General features: G+C 42.1%; 2 protein-coding genes across 2 annotated transcripts in view; one reads left to right on the top strand and one right to left on the bottom strand.

The window, feature by feature from the left end:
• LOC126517479 (E3 ubiquitin-protein ligase RNF170-like) overlaps nt 1–21,933 on the bottom strand; it is a 92,752-nt gene extending 70,819 nt beyond the window's left edge. The window contains exon 1 of the mRNA XM_050167204.3: nt 21,655–21,933. Coding sequence (XP_050023161.1) covers nt 21,655–21,761 — 107 coding nt within the window. The 5' untranslated portion in view covers nt 21,762–21,933. The remainder of the gene's footprint in view (nt 1–21,654) is intronic.
• Nucleotides 1–24,558, top strand: part of LOC140214169 (uncharacterized) — a 145,167-nt gene that overhangs the window by 110,879 nt on the left and 9,730 nt on the right. The window lies entirely within an intron of this gene.

The following is a 24,558-nucleotide window of genomic DNA, read 5'->3' as shown; positions in this document are numbered from 1 at the left end:
AGGGTCTTCCGAATAAACTCAGAGGCTGATTTTCGCATCTTTGCGCAGGCGTAGCTTGTTGCTACATTTCCTGTCCTGCAAACTGATTGCACACACGTCCCTGAATACTTTTCATCATGTCTTTGCTATCACCAGCCGAAGTCAACCCATTGCTTTCCTCTTCCAATATCTCTATTCTTCATATCAATGCGCGAAGTTTGCGCAAGAACCACGATACCTATTCTGCATTTACTGACTCACTTAATCATTCGTTTTCATTTATTTGCGTTTCAGAAACATGGCTTGACAATGCTGATAGCAATTTATATGGTTTTTGCCATACCAAGCAGAATACTGCCATATTATTTTGGATCGATACAGCGGTTCCGCCATATTTGTTTCACCTCATATTAAATATAAGCGTAGGCTTGACCTTTTTTGTAATGTAAATCACTGTGAATCGGTATGGACTGAAACTGACTTACAGCTGAATTCTCATAATCATAACAGTTTTATTCTTGTTTGCGTATACTGCTCCCCTTCATCTAGTCCCGATTTTCTGGGTGAACTCTGCATAGTTATGAAAAAAATTTCTCTTGAACACAAGCAAGTTCTAATTGTCGGTGATATTAACATCAACTTACTTGACGTCGACAACGGAAGTGTAACAGCTTATACAGACTGTCTTGCTGGTTTCAGACTGGAATCGTTAATTATCTCTCCTACTAGGTGTTCTACTCATGGTACCAACACGCTTCTTGACCATGCTCTAACTAACATCACGCCAACTCCAAACTCTGCTGTCATAGATACGCAGATCACAGACCATTTCCCAATATTCGTCTCCTTTGAGGCCGAAATATCTCAGTCCGAGCCTTGCTACTTTTCCTGCAAGTTTGACCGAGACAGTTTTGTTAACACTATAACAAATACTGATTGGTCGGCAATTAACTCCCTGCACGATCCCGATCGAGCTCTTGAAAATTTTTGTTCCATCTTTCTACAGGCCATTCGCAGTAACACCACTACCATCCGATGCAAGAAACATTTTAAGTTTCCTGGTAACCCTTGGGTAACGAGAGGTTTACTGACTAGTATGTGAAAAAAAGAAAACGTATACAAAAAGACTAAAAAGAAACCTTTTAATGTACGCTTAGCGGCACACTATAAAAATTATTGTAACATTCTGAATAACTTGCTAAAGAAGTCTAAATGACAGTATTATGAAAATGAATTTGCTAAACACAAGAACGATCCCAAAAACAATGGACATACTTAATGCATTCGTGAACTTACCTAAGTCCGGTAATACTGCTCATCAAATAAACTACAACAATAAAACTCATACCGATTCTTCTAGCATAGCAAATAGTTTCAGTGACTACTTCTACAATATATACAGCAGTCGTCCTATGACTACTACTTATCCCATTTATCGCTGCAATCATTCTTTTTTTCTCTTTCCCATAACTGCGGATAAGGTATGTTCCATGGTATTAGCTCTAAAGAATTCTAGCCCCGGCTTAGACAATATTTCTGTATTTCATATAAAACTTGTTGCACCACTTATTTCTGATACGCTTTGTATTATAATTAATATTTTTAAATGTGGTATTTTTCCCACTTCACTTAAAAGGGCTAAGATTATTCCTGTACACAAGAAAGGTGATAAAATGGAGGTGTCCTATTTCTATTCTGTCGTCGATTAGTAAAGTGGTTGAGAAGTTATTTTGTAAGCGCCTAAATAATTAATTTAAAAATTTAATTTGATGCAATCCTCTCAATTTGGTTTTCACACTGGCAGTTCAACTAACTTAGCTTTAAAATCTCTAACTACATTCGCCACTCATTGATACGGGTAACTTCGTTGGTTCGGTATTCTTGGACTTCACTAAAGCTTTTGATACAATTATTCATAACATACTTTTAACTAAGCCAGAAGGCCTGGGAATTACCGGTCCAGTACTAAAACTCCTGAAAAGTTACCTATATGATAGAGAACAAAGTTTTTTTTTTGTTTGAGGTGCTTATTCAGATACTAAAATTATTAACCAAGGTCTACCACAAGGCTCCATACTAGGTCCCTTATTATTCTCTATTTATATTAATGATTTACCCACTTGTCTTAAGTCGGCACATTGTGTACTATATGCAGACGATACTACTATCTCGTTGCGTACAATTCTTTAACAACCTTAATCCTTAAACTAAACAATGAGCTTGACCATATTGCTGCTTGGTGTTTGTCCAATCAATCAATCCAATCAATTAATTATTAATCCTTCAAAAACTCAATTCATAATTTTTTATCTAACCAAAGAACCTAGCTTAACTGAGAACTCTAGATGGTCATCACATTCCCGTCTCTGACTGTGTATAATTTTTGGGCATCAAATTAGATTCTAACCTTAAGTTTTATCAACACATTGCCTTCATTAAGCAAAAGTGTGCCTTCAGTGTTAGAGAATTTATCAAATCAAGACCATACTTTGCTAAAGACACATTATTAGCATTATACTTTGCCTTCATTCACAGTCACATTAATTATGGCATTGTTTCCTGGGGAAGCACATATAGCTGTCATATTTCATCTATTCAGCACTTACAAAACCAAGCAATATGCATTATCACTAACAGTGGGTATTTCACGAGTGCTACTACTCCTCTACTTTGTGAAAATAACATCCTTGTCGGAACGAACTTGTTCAAATATCATCTAATAATTATGTTTTATGTTACTTACTAAACAGCTCTCATACCAATTCACTGATTCCAGGCACCTCATCAATAACAATAATACCAGGTTTGTATGTAACTCTAATTTCATGTCTCTTAATTTTCTACTACCTATGATTCATTCTAACTATAGAAAAATGACATCATCATTCGCTGCTATAAAACTGTGGAATGGTTTACCCGTTAGCATTAAATCTTCATCCTTTCATACATTCAGTCATGCTCTTAAGCTGTTTTATATGTGTAACTAAGTTTCCGTCATTCATTACGCTATATTTGTCATTTGTATGTATTGAAAGTTTTTTTTTTTTTTGCTTTACCGGCTTATATAAATACAATTTGTTTTCATTTATATTATTATGTCGTATTTTCGCAATTGTGTTCATTTGTTTTAGTTAGCTTGCTCTTCTTTAATACATCTCTACATTGTTATTATTAACCGAGGGTCCCATTGCAGTCTTTGACTTTGGGACCCTCGTCTGTATATTGTATCTTTCCAATGCATTGTATTTAAAGAATAATAAACTGAAACTGACAATAAATTTGATGTTGACTGAATTTTCTTGGACTATGCTAAGGCCTTTGATACCATAGTGCATGAACAACTAAACCTCGAACTCAGTCAGCTTAACACTGATCCAATAGTATTACCTTGGATTAAGGACTTTCTTTCTAATCGAACCCAGTACGTTACTGCTAATAATGCTTCCTCTACTTTTTCATCAGTTACACCAGGAGTACCGCAGGGATCCGTCCTCGGGCCTTTGCTCTTCTTAATTTATATTAACGACCTCCCTGACTGCATGAAATCATATTCAATTAACTTAGTTGCTGATGACTGCGTAATATATAATAAGATTGGTGACCCCGTCGATTCCACTAAACTACAAGACCTTAACAATTTATCCATCTGGTGCAAGACATGGAACATGAAATTAAATGTGAATAAATGTAAATATATGCCCATTTCACGTCACACTAACATTACTGTCACACGCACGTATCTTCTGAATAGCGCCCCACTCTGTCAAGTTAAATTCTACAAGTATCTCTGCCTTTGTGTCACTGGCTATCCATCGTGGTACAAAAATGTTGAACATATAACCTCTAATGCTAGTCGCAAGCTAGGCTATGTGAGCGGAAACTTTTACGCCGTTCCTGCATCTTAAAAGCTGACACTCGACAAAGCACTTGTTCACTCAAAATTAGAATATGCCTGGGCCATCTGGGATCCCCCTTAAGCATCACTAACCCTCTCTCTCGAAGCCATTCAGAATCGCACGTCCTGCTTTATTCTATGTAATCACTCTTGCCATACTAGTGTAACACTCGTGAAGCAAAACCCTTAACATATCGGATCTTTCAGTATGTCGCGCATACAGTCGCCTCTGCCTTTTCCACAAGGTTTACCACAACCCGGTATTAAAAGAGAAACTTTTAACACCCCCTTCTTACTTTTCATCCCGCAGCAATACCCTTTACAAAGTTTCCATGTTATCTTGTAGTATGAATGCGTACTATTACTCGTTTTTTCCTCATACGTGCAATGACTGGAACCATCTTCTCGCATCGGTCGCCACTATTAGACGCATCGAGGTTCAAGACTGTTGTTCTCAATGACATGTAACAATTCCTTTGTTTGTTCTGCATTCCTTTTCTGTGTATGTACCACTCCTTTCTGTAGCACCTACAGGCCTTGAAAGTATGTAAAATAAATAAATAAGTAAACAGAGGCGTAGTACTGCATCTGCCTGCCTGGGAATGGACTAGAGGGTCACCCTGCTTTGTTTCCAAGTGTCCTGTGTCTCACAGCCAGTTAGCTGCTGCAATGCTGCTATGCTCATTTGACCTTTGTGCTTACCTCACAGTTGACGATCGAAACTGACAAGGGGTTTTCCACAACCTTCTGCAATCTTTGTTTTCACCTTCCACCAACCAAGAGTTTCATTTCCATGGGGGTTGAATTCAAAGTGATCAGAGATCATAAGTTAGCAAATTACGATTAAATGAACAGAGAACCAGTAGTCTCCCTGCATGAACATTTCTTCCCTCATTTTTTTGCTGGTCTGTTGAAGAAAACTCAGATTTGTTTAGGAATATTATGGCACTACCAATAGATCAGTATGTGCCACTAATAACTACTTGATGTTATAAAAAGAAACTAATAAAATAAAGCTAATATAATAAATAAATATAAATAAAAATAAAGTATCATCATCATCAGCAGCCTAGTTACGCCCACTGCAGGGCAAAGGCCTCTCCCATACTTCTCCAACTACCCCGGTCATGTACTAATTGTGGCCATGTTGTCCCTGCAAACGTCTTAATGTCATCCGCCCACCTAACTTTCTGCCGCCCCCTACTACGCTTCCCTTCCCTTGGAATCCAGTCCGTAACCCTTAATAACCATCGGTTATCTTCCCTCTTCATTACATGTCCGGCCCATGCCCATTTCTTTTTCTTGATTTCAACTAAGATGTCATTTACCCCCGTTTGTTCCCTCACCCAATCTGCTCTTTTCTTATCCCTTAACGTTACACCTATCATTCTTCTTTCCATAGCTCGTTCACACATTAGAGGGACATTTTCAGCTAAAGTTTTTTGTAAAAGAAGGGAAAGCTTCCAGCTCGCCAGACTCTGCTCTGTTGTTGCAGCTGTTGCAATCAGAGTAGCAGATTCAAAAAAGGCATACAGGCATCCGATTAGGCTCATTTTTATCAGGCACACACTGCCGAAAACTGAAGTAGATTCTATTTCACAGAACCAAGTTCAAAAGTCCACGAGGCATTCTGAGCGCAAAAAGTGAACTCCGTGTTCCTGCACCTTTTAAACTTCTTTCATTGGGCTCACTTGCTTTGTTTTTTAACTGCATCTGACATGAAAGCCTTTTGCAAACAAAGTAAATGAAACATCTTGTAAATGCAATGTGCCACGAAGCACCAGGCATTGCAGAGTGCTGAACAGGCAGAGTGAAGGCATTAATTCTAAGATATTAAAAAAACACATCAGTTTTCTCCAAATAGTTACATTTTTCAGCAGTCATTATCATTGGTCTTGAGACAAATAACTTCTTTTTTGACAACCAACATGGTTTCATTAAAGGAAGGGCTGCCTTGATACTACTACTAAATTATACTAAACTACTAAAATTCATGTCATAATTCCACATGGCACAAGTACAAACAAACGCATTGACTGCATCATTCTTGAATATGCAAAAGCCTTCGACCAATTAGCTCACTGCCGCCTAACCTCTGTTAAGCGTGACTTGCTCTTAATTGACTCTTTAACATTCATCATCATCATCATCATCCCCTCTCTGCAATCCCCAATTACTTCTGTCCTGCGCCAACCGATCCCAACTGGCGCCCACGAATTTCTTAATTTCATCGCTCCACCTTGTCTTCTGCTGTTCTCGACCAAGTTTACTGTCTCTTGGTGCCCATTCTGTAATCCTAATGGTCCAATGGTTATCTAACCGGCGCATTACAAGACCTGCCCAGCTCCATTTCTTTCTCTTAATGTTAATTAGAATATCGGCTATACCCGTTTGCTCTCTGATCCAAACCACTCTCTTTCTGTCTCTTAATGTTATGCCTAGCAATCTTTGTTCCATCGCTCTTTGCACGGTCCTTAACTTGTTCTCAAGCTTCTTTGTCAGTCTCCAAGTCTCTGCCCTATATGTCAGCACTGGTAAAATGCACTGATTGTACACGTTCCTTTTCAATGATAATGGTAAGATTCCAGTCAGGAGCTGGCAATGTCTGCCATATGTGATCCAACCCATTTTTATTCTCCTGTGAATTTCCTTCTCATCATTAGGGTTGCCTCCCTTAGTTTTCCCAAGAGAGGCAAACAGAATATTTGGGCCATGGGGACTGACGAAGTAGTGATTAGTGAGATTGATGACCCCATGCTGACGATGAATGGCTAGTACTCCACGCAGGCAGGGTGGTGTCACTGCTATGCAATGGAGGGTCATCCATAAGAGTGAGTCTGAGCTCCTGTCGGCTGGTGTCGAAGAAAGGCAGGGCAACAAATACAGTCGGTTGTGGCAATGGCGGGACGCGTGGCCAATCCCTCTGCAGTTGCAGCAGATAGACTTGTTGTCACATGTGTGCCACTCCGCTGTGTCGCGATATGGGTGATAAGTCGCCTTGGGTTGAACAAACAAAATAATACGGCTGACGTCTTCAAAGTTAAGAACAGAGACGGGCGTGATACCAGCACACTTCTGGCACACGACAGCTTGAAGAGGCGCAATGGTTGGTCGAGGTTCTTCGTTTTTGCGGAATTGAAAAGCAGTAGAAGAAGCAGCCTCAACCTCAGGTTGGACGATGCGCACCATGTTTCGGTTGCAGACGATTGGTGGTGCAGGAGGAGGTCCTCATAGGATGAAGTAGCGGCAGCGTTGGGCATTCGGACGAATTTCTACTGAATTTGGCAACTCTTTGCTTCTTCAAACCGTCAGCATTCTGCAATGATGCTTGCAAATGGAGCGCAATTCTTGCATATGAGCAAATGAAAAGTGTTGTCAGCGATTCCTTGAATACATGGCCAACTTTGTCCAATTCTAATGTCTTGTCACCAACTTTACAGCAAAGGGCCAAGATATCCTGGATGTAAGCTAGGTATGATTCGGTACACATTTGAGCACGAGTGGCGAGTTTTTTTTTCTTTCAGTGTGCTGATGAATGTCCAGCTTACCAAAAAGGTCTCACAAGCTTTTGCTTGCAGATGTCCCAGCTTGTAATCTCCACTTCCTGCACTTCGTACCACACACATGTTGTGCCTAGCAAACAGGATATCCCATTTTCAAGCACGAGCACAGGATACCAGCAGTTGTGAACACTGATGCATTCATACCAGTTCAACCAGTCTTCGACGTCAGCACACCGTTTGGAGAAAACGTACCAGGGTCACAAGGCTGCTCCAAGATAACCAATTGCGCAGCAGTCGATAGAGAAGTGACCAGAGGTGACCTAGGTGCAACAGTTGGCATGGTTTGGGGTTGCACGAAGAGTCCACTGCGGAGTTGTTTTGCCATGACAATAACTCGCACTTCCACCAAAGACGTAATGAGGAAGGAATGAGCTGGAATATATTTACAAAATTATTTACAGCAACAGCAAGCCTTCGTCATCTTCACTTTGTCACATCCTTGTGGGTATTGCTGACTCACTGTTTCATGACAACATAACTGCACATGCTGCCATTTTAATTGGCTCAACATGCACCGATCTGTACGCCAGTACATTTTGTGCAACCTCTTTTAATATCACAAGAGGCTCTTTATTCTGACTAATAGACCCCTTGAACATCTGGGCATCATGCATGCACCCTTCTTTCACATTGGCCTGAACCTGCTATGCCCATTCCCTGCGTCTTACTATGGGAACAAGTGGGTCGCTGTTCAACAAATTGTGCCACACAGTATGCGATCATGCACACTCTCCTGAACAGCTGTGCAAATGAGATCGCCAACTTCTTGTTGTGCAACCTAATTCTTACTCACAGAACTCCTAAACAACTCCTAACCAAGAGGGGTACACAGCTTTCATCCAAAGTCATTACCGACATTCTTGGATAGTGTTCAACCCATCAAAAGCTTACAACAGCCTACCACCCTCAGACTAATGGGCTGACAGAATGCTAGAATCGCATGCTCACAGACATGTCGTCGAGGTATATTTCTTCCGACCACTGCAATTGAGTTGTGAGCTTACCATTTGCAACATCCGCTTACAATTCCTCACACCATGATGCAACTGGATTCTTGCCTTTGTCTTTGCTGTACAGCGGTGATCCTGCTTTAACTATGGGCACCCTGCTCCCCTTCCACTGCGCTTACCACCAGCGACTATGCCTACGACACCAGTGCCCGAGTCGATCACGCCTATCAGATCGCCGGCCAACGATTAGCCACATCAAAAGAGCACCAGAAAAAACTATGTGGCAGGCATCGCCGGCCAGCCCACTTTAGGCCAAGTTCCCTTGTCCACCTATGGACTCAAACGTACCTGCTCAAACTCTCAAAAACTACTTTCCCATTCATCATCATCTTCAGCAGCAGCAGCAGCCTGGCTACGCCCACTGCAGGACAAAGGCCTCTCCCATACTTCTTCAACTACCCCGGTCATGTGCTAATTATGACCATGTTGTCCCTGAAAACTTCTTAATCTAGAGCACGGGCAAGAGAGCAACATAAGCAGCATGGTTCACGCATGGCCTGTTTGCGCTTCGCAGGTTTTCCTGTCATCCGTCCATATGCTGTGCTTGCCTCCTGCTCTGACGGCAATCACCGTTTCTACAACTATGGAACGCCTGGACTACACCAAAGAATGCTATGCTTTTCCGGGTATTATCTCGGATGTTTGCCCAGCACCGCAGCTCTCTGTCTGCAGGGAATAATCAATACGGGCATCAGTTCCTGAGACCACCTATATCTACTGGCCGCAAGCTCATCACTTCAGTGGGCAAGAGAGCAACGTAGGCAGCATGGTTCCCGCTTGGCCCGTTTGCGCTTTGCAGTTGTGTAAACAATATTCCTTATATGCTAAAAAAAGTGATAACCCATACTTGCTGTTCCTCCCTTGCCCACAAGTGTTTTATGAAATTGCCTGTGACTGTTTTTCGTTAATGTTTCTACTACTATGCTCCGGTGATGTAGAAACAAATCCAGGCCCTGACACTCATTTGGCATCGTTGCTTTCCTTGGGAGACTTGCCCAATGATCCCGATGAACAAATGCGGGTTCTTTTTCATTTGCTGAAAGTTCTGCATACTCGTTCTGTGCAATAAGCAAAAAGTCAGGCCGAACTGTCCGCTGACATAAAAGCCATAAAAAGCAGTCAGAAAAGTATCGAAACGAAGATCGGCAACATTCACGATCGAAAAAACGATCGTTCAACATTATGTCTGAAGAACTTAACGGAGTACGCCATACACTGGAAGGCGCTACCGCCAGACATGACTCTTTAGAAGCTCGTCTAGACGATTTAGAAGATAGGTCCCGTCACGACAACATTTTCTGAGGTATACCCGACTCTCTTGAATCGTGGGAGCAGTCTGAAGCACGAGTCAAATCTGCCCTTCTTTGTGTTGCTGATAATTTGCCCGCTAATGCTATCGATCGTGCGCATTGTATCGGACCTCTTGCCGCCAACAAGTGCCGCCCCATTGTTGTGAAGTTTTCAAACTATAAAGTTAAAGAAAAAGTTTTGAGTGCACGTAAAAAGCTAAAAGAAAATAACATCACTATGAGCGAAGATTTTTCACCCGCAATGCGTCCTATACGCTCGAAACTTGCTGATTTTGCCAAAAATCAATCGGAAACACAGCCCTATCAGCTTAGGTACAAAACCCTTGTCATGAATAAAAAGCATTACGTATACAATGCAGAAACACACAGCGTCACTGAACGTAAGCAATTTGCTTCATCCGATAACCGCCATACAAATGCAAACGTAACTAAGGGTGCGCGAGGGACTGTGGGCAAGATCAGTTACACACATCTGTACTCTTTACTAATGTTCAAAGTCTGTCTAATACGCGTGACCTTTTAAACTCTGCTATTGATATTTGCAATGCCTGCATTCTCGTATTAACAGAAACCTGGCTTCGGTCAGAGATAATGGATAATGAACTTTTTTCGTCAGTTAATGAATTTTCTGTATATCGCTGTGATCGAGGGTCATGGACAGGCGGTGGTGTATTGCTCGCCATCTCGAAAGAACTCCCATCGTACCACATCCACATTCTAAGTGAGCTGGAAACCGTTTGGGTTGTCGCTGAATTTCTTAAGCAAAAAATAACTATTGGTGTCTGTTACCGCCCCCTTCTAAAAATTTAATTTTTGTTAACGAACTACATGACATGTTTAATTCTGTGGTGTGTCAATTCCCGAGGTTACCACTTTCATTAATTGGGGATTTTAACATCCCTAATGTTTCGTGGGACTGCGAGCCACCTGTGCTGAATCTGCCTTCTTCACTCGCAAGAGATTTTTTGGATATGTGTGCTGTATTTTCTTCAACACAATGGATAAAGAAACCAACTAGAACCTCTGAATCAACAGCAAACATTATTGATCTCGTACTAGCAACACACCATGAATACGTTTCTAACGTCACTCACCTGCCCGGTATTAGTGACCACTCCATTCTATCATTTCGCATTAACATTTCACATCCAAAATGCAAACAGAAAGAAAGTTATAAACGATTATAAAAATGCAAATTTCGAACTAATCGACCAGAAACTTTGCACTTTTCATGACGTTTTTCTCGATGGTTTTGATGAGTGAACAGTACAATCAAACTGGGATTTATTTTTATTCAAGGTTCAAGAAGTAACAAATACATACCTACTCGTACGATAATTGCAAATGCTGATGCACCATGGTACAACCGCCACATAAAACGTTTGTTGAATAAGAAAAAATGCACATACCACTCAGCAATACAATCCACAGATGACGGTTGTTGGGCAGCCTATGAACAAGCTTCCGCCGTGTACATAGCAGCCATAAAGAATGCTAAAAATACTTTTCTAAATGACACGTTACCTTCAATGCTCACATCCGATGCCAAATAGTTCTGGCACATGTTTCATCCTAAAAGTGATAGTGCAATCAGTCTTAGAAGAGCAGTTTGCTGGGCCAGTTGGTGCATGGTGAACGTATAATGGTTTCCAGCAGGTACGGACGCGAGCACAAGTAAGTAGAAACAGACAGGACAACGCTGGACTTACAACTGAAGTTTACTGTGAAAACATTCTACAAATCTCCGCCGCGCTTGCGTATATACCCAAGAACAAGGTTTGTAGTCAATTATCAATTACTACTACGAAGTCAATTAGTGTATAACTTTTGTTGATAATTGACTACGAACCTTGTAGTCACACATGTATACGCACGTGTGGCGGAGACTTGCGGAATGTTTTCACAATAAACTTCAGTTGTAAGTCCAGCGTTATCCTGTCCATTTCTACTTGTGCTCGCGTCTGTACCTGCTGGAAACCATTATACGTTCAGCAATCAGCCTTGTTGATTCTGCAGGGAATGCTATACCTTATGCACAGTGTGCCCGTGTGTTAAATGAAGTCTTTGTCCGCAACTTCTCTACAGCAGCTCAAACAATGCCTTCTCATGTTAAACCTTTAGGATTTAAAGTAACGTCTCCCATTATAATTGACTACAGTGGCATGATCAAAGCTATAAAAAATTTAAAAGCATCCTCCTCACCTGGGTACATCCAAACTACTTGCATGGCTTGAATGTTTTTTACTAAATCGTTCCCAATTTGTCTCTGTTAATAACACTGACTCTCCTTCGAGTCCTGTTTCCTCAGAGGTACCACAAGGATAAATGCTTGGTGCTCTCCTCATTCTAATCTACATTAACGACTTACCTTCCTGCGTCTTTTCCCATATCAACTTGTTTGCAGATGACTGTATAATATTTCGAGAAATAACTAGTCCTAACGATACTACTATTCTACAGTCTGATCTTGATGCTGTGTCCGCTTAACTAACTCAAACTAACAAAACTAACTCAACGTTACAGCGCAAACACCCAAGACAAACCACAAAAAGAAAGACAATACACACTGGCGCTGACTATCAACTTCTTTTTTTCCTTCGTCGTCGACGCATATATATACCTAGGCCACACAACCGCGCAGACGCAGAGGATACATTACTGACATCTGCCAACTTATCGCATACGCAATCATAGGAATTCAAATTCTGATGGGTGCAGGGACAAAGATGTATCACTGATGCAATTATTGCCTTGTCTTTTAATGTGGTAGGCCTCTAAGGCAAGCCGCGCATGCTCATTCTTGCTTTTGCCAAGAATCAACGTCCGATCAAGTCGCGCCTCACAATAGCTGCAAGAGTTTATATGCGCAACAAGATGCGCTCCTCTATCTACATTTTTGTTTACTTCTTGCGCATCTTCCCTGCGTCGCTCATTGACGCAACGCCCTGTCTGGCTGTTTTAGGCTTGTAGCGCAGCTCAGAAGAGCAAAAAAGGAAGGCAGTAGGGGTAATCAAAGGGAACGGAAAACAGAGTGAGCACTAACTTCCAACTGATAGTTTATTTCGTGACACAAGACTACTTATACACTCGGCAAACCATACGACATCAAGAGATTACAAAGAAACCAAGCAACAAAACCGATAGTAACCAAGTGGCAACATATTCAGACAGCCTGTGGCTGCAGTCGGAGATACGCCAATTCATTGCCTGATAATGATAATGAAGGTGAGCTTACACATGCATGGCCTAGACCAATGATAGCCTTTGCTTCGATGATTTCTCTTGTGAGCTGATTACGACCGCGACCTAGAATGACGCATTCCTATAAGACAGGTTCGCAACCCCACGTTTTGCACTGGTGCGCAAGAAACCCCCCAGCTGTAATACAATTCTTGGCATTTTAACCATGTTCGCGCAGCCTGTCATTCAGACATTGGCCAGTTTGACTAACGTAACGTTTTCCACACTTGAGTGGAAAACAATAAGCAACACAATGTGCGCAATTAACGAACTTATTTTTGTGGTCTGTCGCACTCTTTCTGCAGGCAAAGCTAGCCATTTCACCCGTGAGTGACCCGTTGTTAATACGCAACTCCAATGAAGTAATTGAATTCTTAAAGGACAACTCTGATCGAGGCTTTCAAGTCTTCTCCGTCGATGTGAAGGACCTCTACTATTCCTCACAATAACCTGCTGTCAGCTATATCGCAGACAATTGATGAATTTGGCGTCACCCATTTTCAAAATAATGCTGGGCTGTCTAGTAATCACATTTTAGAACTTTTGAGCTTTTATTTGTCATCAACATTCATTACATGGAATGACACCATCTATTTGCAGAAAAAAGGGAGTCTGCATTGGTTCGTGCATTGCCCCGCTCCTCAGTGATTTATTTTTAGCTCGCCTAGACGTCACCATGTCAGTGAACCTTTATCAGACTAACATTTTTAAAATATTTCGTAATGTGGACGATTTTTTGTTTTGTGTTCAGTGCTCTCCGGTTGACCTTGAGACTGAAGTTGCCTCGGTAGTGCCAAAAGTCCAAGAATGCCTTGCGCCCCTTGACGTTACCTACGAGCTCCCACAGGATCATAAGATCCGGTTTTTGGATTTGCGCTTAGCTTGTTGGGATATTCATACGTGTTGGTACTATGAACCTCGTGCTAACAAACCACTTCTTCCTTTTCATTCTGCCCAGTCTATGTTGGTCAAGAGAGGCATTGCTAACCTTTGCGTTAATAATGCTTTGAAAAATCGTGCCACCATAGTGTTTCGTCTAGCTTTGCCTCTCAGTGTGAGCGGCTTTCGCAGGCTGGTTATCCCGTGTCCCTACAAGTGTCAACAGCAGAACGAATTCTAAGAGAGTGTAGAAAAGACAACCAACACGCAGATAATCCTGTAACTACTCGAGGTAGGACAAGCACCATCCCTTATATTCACACCGTCTCACATCATCTTAAGAAAATCGCCCAGCGAGCAAATGTTCGTGTAGTGTTTTCTGCCCCTAACAAGTTCATGAGAATTTGCAAGCTCACTAATCCGAATAAGGTAGCTCCTCTTTCCGGTGATAAGAACTACAAAAGTAAGTTCGTTAATTGCGCACATTGTGTTGTTGTTTTCCACTCAAGTGTGGAAAACGTTACGTTAGTCAAACTGGCCGATGTCTGAATGACAGGCTGCGCAAACATGGTTACAATGCCAAGAATTGCATTACAGCTGGGGGGTTTCTTGCGCAGCACTGCAAAATGTGTGGTTGCGAACTTGTCTCAGAGGAATGAGTCATTCTAGGTCGCAGTCGTAATCAGCTCACAAGAGAAATCACCGAAGCAAAGGCTATCATTGGTCTGGGCCATGCATGTGTAAGCTCACCTTCATTATAATTATCAGGCAATAAATTGGCGTATCTCCGACTGCAGCCACAGGCTGTCTGAATATGTTGCCACTTGGTTACTATCGGTTTTGTTGCTTGGTTTCTTTGTAATCTCTTGATGCCATATGGTTTGCCGAGTGTATAAGTAGTCTTGTGTCACGAAATAAACCATCAGTTGGAAGTTAGCGCTCACTCTGTTTTCCGTTCCCTTTGATTACCCCTACCGCCTTCCTTTTTTGCTTTTCTGAGCTGCGCTACAAGCCTAAAACAGTCATGACATACCAACTCACCCAAACTGCCACGCTTTTGCCCTGTCTGGCCAACGTATGTCTTACCACATGAGAGTGGAATGCCATATACCACGCCGACAGCGCACGACACGTATGAGGCACCATGCCGAATTTGGCATCCTCCTCTGCTCTCTCCGCAGGTGCGGGAACATAGCTTTGAAAGCTTGTTTGGCGCAGAAATTGCCAAAGGAACACCATGCTTGTAAGCAACTTTCTTGAGTTGATGGGTCACCTTATGCATATAAGGGACCACCGCAGGCCTTCGCACCGCAAGCCTTCACGTTTCACGTTCGGCGGCCGGCCTTTGGTTTTTCTTCTCTGGATCAGAGCTTCAACCACCGCAGTCCAAAGCGACATAGGGAACCCAGCTGCCAAAAGTCGGCTGATGCGATTATCAAAACTTTCTTGCATCTTGTGCACACACGAACTCTTAAGAGCCAATCCCATACATGACGACGCAATGCCTCTTTTCACAATCTTCGAGTGCGCAGACCTAAAGGAGAAAAGTTCCTTTTTCGCACAGGGTTGATATGCCCAACACACATGGCGTTCACAGAATTCAAGCTTCAGTTCCAAGAACTGCAATACATTGTTTTGTGGACTCTCGTGGGTAAACACAAGACCTTGTCCATGTACCTTAAAATCCTCTAAAACCTTATTGATCGTATCCTGGTAGAACGAGTGAAGCGATAAAAATACCAAAAAATCGACATACCTAAAAACTTTTAAAACTTTCCGTTCAATAAAAGCATGGTCTAAAGAATGATCCACACTAGACAAAAAAATATCCACAAGAACGGGAGCAACACATGACCCAATACAAATACCATTCCGTTGTAAATACGGTTGGTCATTAAAATACGGTCATTAAATACATTTGTCAAATACGGTTGTAAGACTTTGCGCATGGAATTGAACACTAAAAAATGAAGTCATGCGTGTAACTAGATCTACTAATGCAAATGTTTCATATCATCTTGATAACTTTCCTTTGGAAGTAGTATCGTCATATAGATGATATCTTAGCGTCATTACATCCTCAAAACTAACCTGGAACGATCACACTGAATTCATAATTGCCAGCGCCAGCAAAACACTTGCATATCTTCGCCGGAATTTCTCACGCGCTCCTCAAGCTTTCAAACCTTTACTTTATAAAACACTAATTCGTTCGAAGGTGGAATATGCCGCCTATACTTGGGACCCTTTCCATGACAATCTAATCTACTCACTCGAAATGGTTCAAAATAACTCTGCACGTTTTATTGTCTAATTATGCTCAAACCGCAACTGTGACTAATATGAAATCGAGCCTTGAAGTACCATCACTAGCATCTCACCATGAGATTCATCGCTTGTGTCTTTTTCACCGCATATTTCACCATCGTTCACTACACAATGATTTCATCTTTCCTCCCCAATATGTATCATCACACATTGACCACCGATATAATGTAGCCGTTCCTTTTTGTAGGACTTCTACATTTCAGTATTCATTTTTTCCCAGGACTTGTGAGGAGTGGAACCATCTTCCTACCACTACTGCAGAAATTACAGACCATCAACGTTTCAAGAATGCTTTAACTAACAGTAACTAATTAGTTCTTTACCTCATGTTACTTTTCGTTGTTTTTGTTTGCTTGCGCTTACCTATATCATTTTGTCATTTTACATTGTTTTGTATTTTGGTGATTTGCATTGATTTGTTTTGTTAATTAGAGTATTGTATTTGTATTGGTACATCATATAACTCCATGTATAAGTGTATCTTTTCACAGATATGTTCTTTTTTTGCCACTCCCCTCTGTAATGCTTCGGCCCTGAGGGTACAATAAATAAATCTCATCTGTCCACCTAACTTTCTGCCACCCCCTACTACGCTTCCCTTCTCTTGGAATCCAGTCCATAACCCTTAATGACCATCGGTTATCTTCCCTCCTCATTACATGCCCTGCCCATGCCCATTTCTTTTTCTAGATTTCAACTAAGATGTCCTTAACTCGCCTTTGTTCCCTCACCCAATCTGCTCTTTTCTTATCCCTTAACGTTACACCCATCATTCTTCTTTCCATAGCTCGTTGCGTCGTCCTCAATTTAAGTAGAACCTTTTTGTAAGCCTCCAGGTCTGTGCCCCGTAGGTGAGTACTAGACACAGCTGATTTACACTTTTCTTTTGATCCGAGAATGCCCGCCAAATGCACGCCAGCCCATTCTTATTCTGATTATTTCAGTCTCATGATCCGGATACGTGGTCACTACCTGCCCAAAGTAGATGTATTCCCTTACCACTTCCAGTGCCTCGCAACCTATCGTAAACTGCTGTTTTCTTCCGAGACTGTTAAACATTACTTTAGTTCTCTGCAGATTAATTTTTAGGCCCACCCTTCTGCTTTGCCTGTCCAGGTCAGTGAGCATGCATTGCAATTGGTCCACTGAGTTACTAAGCAAAGCAACATCATCAGCTAATTGCAAGTTACTAAAGTATTCTCCATTAACTCTTATCCCCAATTCTTCCAAATCCAGGTCTCTGAATACCTCCTGTAAACATGCTGTGAATAGCATTGGAGAGATTGTATCTCCCTGCCTGACGCCCTTAATTATTGGGATTTCGTTGCTTTCTTTATGGAGGACTACGGTGGCTGTGGAGCCGCTATAGATACCTTTCAGTATATTTACATACGGCTCGTCTACACCCTGATTCCGTAATGCCTGCATGACTGCTGAGGTTCCGACTTTATCAAACGCTTTCTCGTAATCAATGAAAGCTATATATAAGGGTTGGTTATATTCTGCACATTTCTCTATCACCTGACTGATAGTGTGAATATGGTCTATTGTTGAGTAGCCTTTACGGAATCCTGCCTGGTCCTTTGGTTGACAGAAGTCTAAGGTGTTCCTGATTCTATTTGCAATTACCTTAGTAAATACTTTGTAGGCAATGGACAGTAAGCTGATCGGTCTATAATTTTTCAAGTCTTTGGCGTCCCCTTTCTTATGGATTAGGATTATGTTAGCGTTCTTCCGAGATTCCGGTACGCTCGAGGTCATGAGGCATTGTGTATATAGGGTGGCCAGTTTTTCTAGAACAATCTGCCCACCAACCTTCAACAAATCTGCTGTTACCTGATCCTCCCCAGCTGCCTTCCCCCTTTGCATAGCTCCCAAGGCTTTCTTTACTTCTTCCAGCGTTACTTGTGGGATGTCAAATTCCTCTAGACTATTCCCTCTTCCATTATTGTCGTCGGTACCACTGGTACTGTATAAATCTCTATAGAACTCCTCAGCCCCTTCAGCTATCTTATCCATATTAGCAATGATATTGCCGGCTTTGTCTCTTAACGCATACACCTGATTCTTGCGTATTCCTAGTTTCTTCTTCACTGCTTTTAGGCTTCATTTATTCCTGAGAACATGCTCAATTCTATCCATATTATACTTGCTTATGTCAGATACCTCACGCTTGTTGATTAACTTAGAAAGTTCTGCCAGTTCTATTCTAGCTGTAGAGTTAGAGGCTTTCATGCATTGGCGTTTCTTAATCAGATCTTTGGTCTCCTGCAATAGCTTACCGGTATCCTGTCTAACGAAGTTACCACCGACTTCAATTGCACACTCCTTAATGATGTCCATAAGATTGTTGTTCATTACTTCAACACCAAGGTCCTCTTAGTGAGTTAAAGCCGAATACCTCTTCTGTAGCTTGATCCAGAATTCCTCTATTTTCCCCCATACCGCTAACTCAGTGATTGGCTTCTTATGTACCAGTTTCTTCCGTTCCATCCTCAAGTCTAAGCTGATTCGAGATTCTCCCCTTAGAAATTATCCTTGTACATATATTCCCTCTTCTTCCTTTCCCGCTACAATATTAACGATTTGCTCAGTAACCTGTTTTTCTGTATCCGACCCGTCCCAGATGATTGCGTAATTTATAGAACTGTTAATTGTAAGGATGATCTATCTTTGCAAACAGTGGTTTAACCGTTGGCAAATGACAATAAACACCTCGAAGTGGTGCATAATTTCTTTCAGTTTTAAGAGTTCCATCTTTACCTTCGCATACACAAGTTGTTCCAATGAAATTCCCCAGGCATCTACTTATAAAAGCCTATGCATTCATCTTTGTTTTAATCTTTCCTGGTGCGCTCATGTTGAGAAGGTATGTGCAAAAAGCTAGGAAAGTCACTTAGGACTTCTACATCACCACCTGCATCAATCTTCGTCTACCATTCGACAACTGGGCTACCGAACCTTTGTCTGCCCAAAATATAAGCTTCATCCACCTGATCTCTTCATCAAAAGTATTTAGTAGATATGTTGGATCCATCTAAAATTGTGCTGCCCGTTTTATAAAAGGCAATTACAACCATCAATCCTGCATTAATCAAATTATACACAATATTACGCTTATTAACTTGGATTCCTGCCGTTCTATTGCTCCTATGTCTTTTCCCCAAGTACTTTAAAACTCATTGTCTAGTCATCTCGCTTGAAATTCCTTCACGCACATCTGGCCGAGTTCATTTCAGTTCTTGGTGCATTTTTGGTCGCACGCAGTTTCAAAAATGCAGCATCGCCACACATCAGAACACTAGGATGCGTGGCAACCTTTCTAGCAAAGTAGAACTTAGTATCGCAAAAGACGAGGACGTAGAAGAGGCACACAACAGCCACACATAGTGCTGCAAGTTCAGTGCAACTTCCGACTGTATAAAAATTATGGAATTTTATGTACCAAAACAATGATTTGATTACGAGGCACACTGTACTGGGGGGTTCCGGAATAACCTGGACCACCTGGGGTTCTTTAAGGCTGCCCTGAACCACTTTTTATTGAAGTGGAGAAAGGCATTTGAAGTGAAAATAGGCTACTTCTGAAATACTTTGCCGCAAAAAAGTACTTCAATGCGTTCAGAAGCGGAGTTATTGGCAATCAAACACAAGTCTCTGCTATGCTCCTGTTCCTTCTTCAATGCCTTGCTCTGCACTGCAAAGGCTATGGCACAGTGGGTTTACCTACAACAGCATTACATTTTGGGCGAGTTGGTTGTACATGGTTCTTAGACTTTTGCGCATGTTGTGTGTCCCTTCTTCATTCGACCTCCTGTCATTGTGCGCGCATAAGTCTAATAATTACCTACAACACTCCGCCTTCTAAATGTAACTGTGGCTCGCAGTTCAAATTTCATTTTGGATGTTAACACAGACACCACAATGTGCAAAACATTAGCCAAACACAGTTGTTTTCAGCGAGCTGCAGTGCGCTTAGCCAGTGGACTCGTGGGGGCACCCCATGGCGGCCGTGGTATCTATGCACCGTAGCAGACCTCAGCTTGATATCAGCTATCGGCCAATAGCAACGGTCTAAGGGAATGATGAAATAAAGCACCCAGAAGAGAGTAAGGACGGGGCCGTCTGTTGAAAAGAGAGCATTTGAGAGAAAGGTGACTTTGCGATCCATTTGCAAGCTCCACGCTCCACATACGACATTCACAGCAGCGTATGCTACCCACGGAATATTTTATTTCACCAAGCCCGAGGGGTAATTCAGGGCCCCTTTAACACGCACCTAACTATAAGTACACTGGTGTTCTTGCATTTTGCCCTCATTGAAATGCAGCCACCATGGCCGGGATTTGATACCGCTACCTTGTGCCCAGCAGCCAATCACCATAGCCACTAAGCAACCACAGCGGGTTACATGTGGTTGTTGTCTGCCTTTTCTGTGTCCTCCTCTTTCACGCTGTTCCCTAGTTCAAGTTATTCAACCAACTAGTGCTGACACATTCACTGTATCAGACTTTCTAGCGATAGTGTCACTAGGTGAACATGCTAAATTTTGCAAACTGCAAGTTCATATGTCAACTTGATTTTGTACAAGAATACTTATTTCTGTTTTGTTTGTTTCTGCACTTGTGTACACTGTTTTTATTTTATATATATTTTGGTTCTTTTGCTTATGTGAACTATTTTTCATTTGCAGTATTTTTATATCTCATTCAATCATTATTACGTAACATTCCCCTTTCCTATGCTCCTGTGGGGCCTGTAGGGGTAATATGAACAAATTAATAAATAAAAAGTAAAAACATATTCACGCATGGTAGTGTTTTTAACTGCGTCCGGCACAGGCCACCAAAGCTCAATGTCGGACGTTGCCCTTCTTGCAATGCTATTATCATTTGTTTTACCCGCCGTTGTTGCTCAGTCGCTATGGTGTTGGGCTGCTGAGCACGAGGTCGCGGGATCGAATCCCGGCCACGGCGGCCGCATTTCGATGGAGGCGAAATGCGAAAACACCCATGTAGTTAGATTTAGATGCACGTTAAAGAACCCCAGGTGGTCAAAATTTCCGGAGTCCTCCACTACGGCGAGCCTCTTAATCAGAAAGTGTTTTTGGCACCTAAAGCCTCATAATTTAATTTTTTTATCATTTGTTTTCACAAATTACACGCTTGGTTAACGCTGCGAGGGAGTCACGATGTAACAACATAAAAGCATGTCACGAGTAAAGGCGCACTCTGTGACCTCCCCACTTCATCCACGCATGAACACGCGAAGTTCGTGCAGCTTACAGGAGCGGATCTTTTATCCAAAGAGCAGCGACGCCTTCCTGCGGCGCTCACCTGTCTCATCCGCACCAAGGCGACACAGGTAGCCCACTTGTATTGTGTTGCGCCACTCCTCTCACTTGGCGAGACCGTCGCGAAATCCCAACTCACGCGGCAGCGATTACGTACCCGGCAAAACCCAGCAGTCCGACGACAACAGCTGCGACGACAGGTACAGTGAAGAGGACCTCGTTTCCGACGCCTTCGATCAGGCCCCCAGCATCGTCTGTGCACATGTCCACGCTTGCACAATCATTACAAAGCTTTCAAGGACAGTCTATCAGTACGAGAGACCGCGCACGCCAACCAACCATACGCACTACATGTGACGATAGCATTTGAGACAACTCTAAAGGAAGCTGCGAGGCTCTGGCCATCGCTGGCTGCAAGGAGCGTGCGTCTAAATGTCGAACAAAAATCTCTCACGTGACCTGATCCTAGGTGCCTAGGGACAGGATCGTTTAGGGATTTTTGAGAATGCACTATGGTGGCGCCGAGCGACGGCGAGGCATCGCCCCCGAGGGCTCCGCGGTCGCTACGCATGCGTGAGCTGAGAGAAGGTGAGAAAGGAGAACAGCTCTTTCTCGCAGTATGTGACGTCACATTGTTGCTTGTTTTTACTTTTTTTGAAAAAGCTACTCTCGAACGTAGATTAGCCATTGCCGTCGTGTCGGCATGGTATCGGCTGCATGACGTTCTGCGCGCGCTTTTGTGCGTGTCGAAAGCGTATAACGTGCGCGATATTCGTGCGAGCGCAGTTTCACTTGAGCAATCGTGGGCTTGGACTCCGTGAGACTTGCTTTCGTCATATGCGAGTTAGGGGCTTGCCGACAGTTAAACCGCCGCTGTACTTAAGTGAATACCTTGTTTTTCGTGGCCCTGAAATAAATGGCGCGTCGCTGCGATGGCGACTTCAATAGAGTGCGGTAATTGCTGCGCATTACGGGCGATTTAATTGCATAATACGTTCTGCATTATCGGTGTAGGTAGAGAAAACTTATCCTGTGAGCCTTACTTCCGTCAGTCAGTCGGTTACATGTTTCACTCTTTTCCAGTGCACATTCCTTGATATCCACTAACGAGCTGCTTCAAATATCGAAGTGTCTATTCATCGTGCAGATGTTTTTTTTTTTTATTATTATTATTAACACAACTGGCGACGAGCAATAGAGTTACGGCCGTGAGTTTTCCTTTCGAGCAAACCTTTTCAAATTGAAGATTTCGCTTATGTTCGCAAGATAGCAAATTTAAGTGTTACACTCGCCGCTGTATTTTTCGATTCCATGTGACCTAGATTTAAGCTGCCTCAGGTTGTATTTACGCGCACAGAGGCTTTTAGAAAAATAGTTGTCACCTGAGAAATCAATGCAGTGTGCCAGTTCTTTTGGAATGGTGCTATTTGTCAAATTGATTATATTTCCCCTAGTCATGCTCAACTACTTACTGGTCAGATGCTTGAACTTCTGAAGAAGTATTTGCAAAGTTTCCCTTCCAACTCAGCATTGTAACCAACGCTTCTCGGAAGTATGAGTGTGGTATTTGCCCCTGCAGCACTGCCATGAGTTCAAATTCAAATTGTGCCCACCGACTGTCTATCCGTGTGCCACTAGAAAGTACGAAGAATTCATTTCTCAGTTGTCGCAACATTTCTTTTTCATTCCATCTTCAAGGAATTTGTTTACTTCTTTTCCTAGTCATTGTGGACTTGCACACATTGAAGTTTTGGATAGCTTGGCAAAAGCATTGCATAGTGGGCTTGTAGGTTTTTTTTTTTTTGTATTTAGCGCATTGCCCTTCCGACTGGCCAAATTGTTTAGACACTAACAGTAACTGCATTACAAATATTTCACTTCCTTGGAATGTCTGTTCCATGTGCCTCATAACAGTACACGGTTGAATTTGGCACATGCACCTTCATATGACCAAGTGTAGGTTTGTATTGCAATGTAAATAAGAACATGAGTGCTTCTTCAATTGTCTTCATCACATTGCTGATGCCTTCTTCAATGTGTGAAAATGACTTGTAACAATATCGCTGTGTTTCATGTGAGGATATGGAATAGAATAACTTTCTTCTTTATGCTGAAGGTATTCAGCCGAAAAAAAATTGACAGCTACCCCTTCTGCCTGTTGGGCTTCAAATCTTGTAGAAAATGGTGTGAGCAGCCTGGAGTGTGCCTGAAGAGTAATGCTAGTTTGTGCATGATCATGTTGTTGATGCTGGGAAGATGACATCTTAGGCACATATTTTTCATACTATTAGCACAAATGTTTCCATCTTTCCCTTTGTGGCTCAATCGTAGTAGACCTGTTCGTTTTTCAGTTACTTTGTTGTTTATTTTTGTTACATATCAGTATTATGTACTATCAAGTTAGTGGGAATATAAAGCTATTTGATGTATTCATGGGGAATCCTAGCTGATCTTTCGTCATGGGTATGTGCCATATGTCACAGGCAACAGTCATTCTAGTCTCTCTGCTTGTGGTAAAAGTATCCCAAAGCCTATTTTGCGCGCTTGCAGATGAGTTCAGATTTAGACATCAATGCCAGCTCACAAAGCATCTTATACGGCAATCAGCCAGCGACCTCCGCAGATGGAGAATTCTGCATTTTCCAATCGTACTGTTTCTGTTGTCCTTGGCAGAGATCATTGTACACAGAGGGAATATATTGAAGGACAATAAAAATAACTTGTGATGACAAGGGCCATATATGGTGAAAATTATAGTAGACTATGACCAGCATCAGTGCAAGCCCTGCAGTATATAAAAAATTAGTAATGTGCTGGTTTTCATATGCTACAGCTGCTATGTGCTCCCTTCTCTCCCTTCTTGGCAACATCACCCAGGAATGCCCACTCCAAACACTGTCACATGCACTTTGACAGCATCTGCTTTGATCTACTTAATTGCATATCAGTAAAGATGGGTCTAGTTCACTAAAGACTCACAATGCTGCATTCGAATGGAACCAAACCGTTCTCAAAAAGTTCTTGAAACCAGCCAAGCAGGTTTTCGAGAACTTTTAATCTG

Source organism: Dermacentor andersoni, chromosome 11 (genome assembly GCF_023375885.2).
Source record: "Dermacentor andersoni chromosome 11, qqDerAnde1_hic_scaffold, whole genome shotgun sequence".
NCBI classification, from domain to species: Eukaryota; Metazoa; Arthropoda; class Arachnida; order Ixodida; family Ixodidae; genus Dermacentor; species Dermacentor andersoni.
This window is presented reverse-complemented; position numbering and strand designations above follow the sequence as displayed.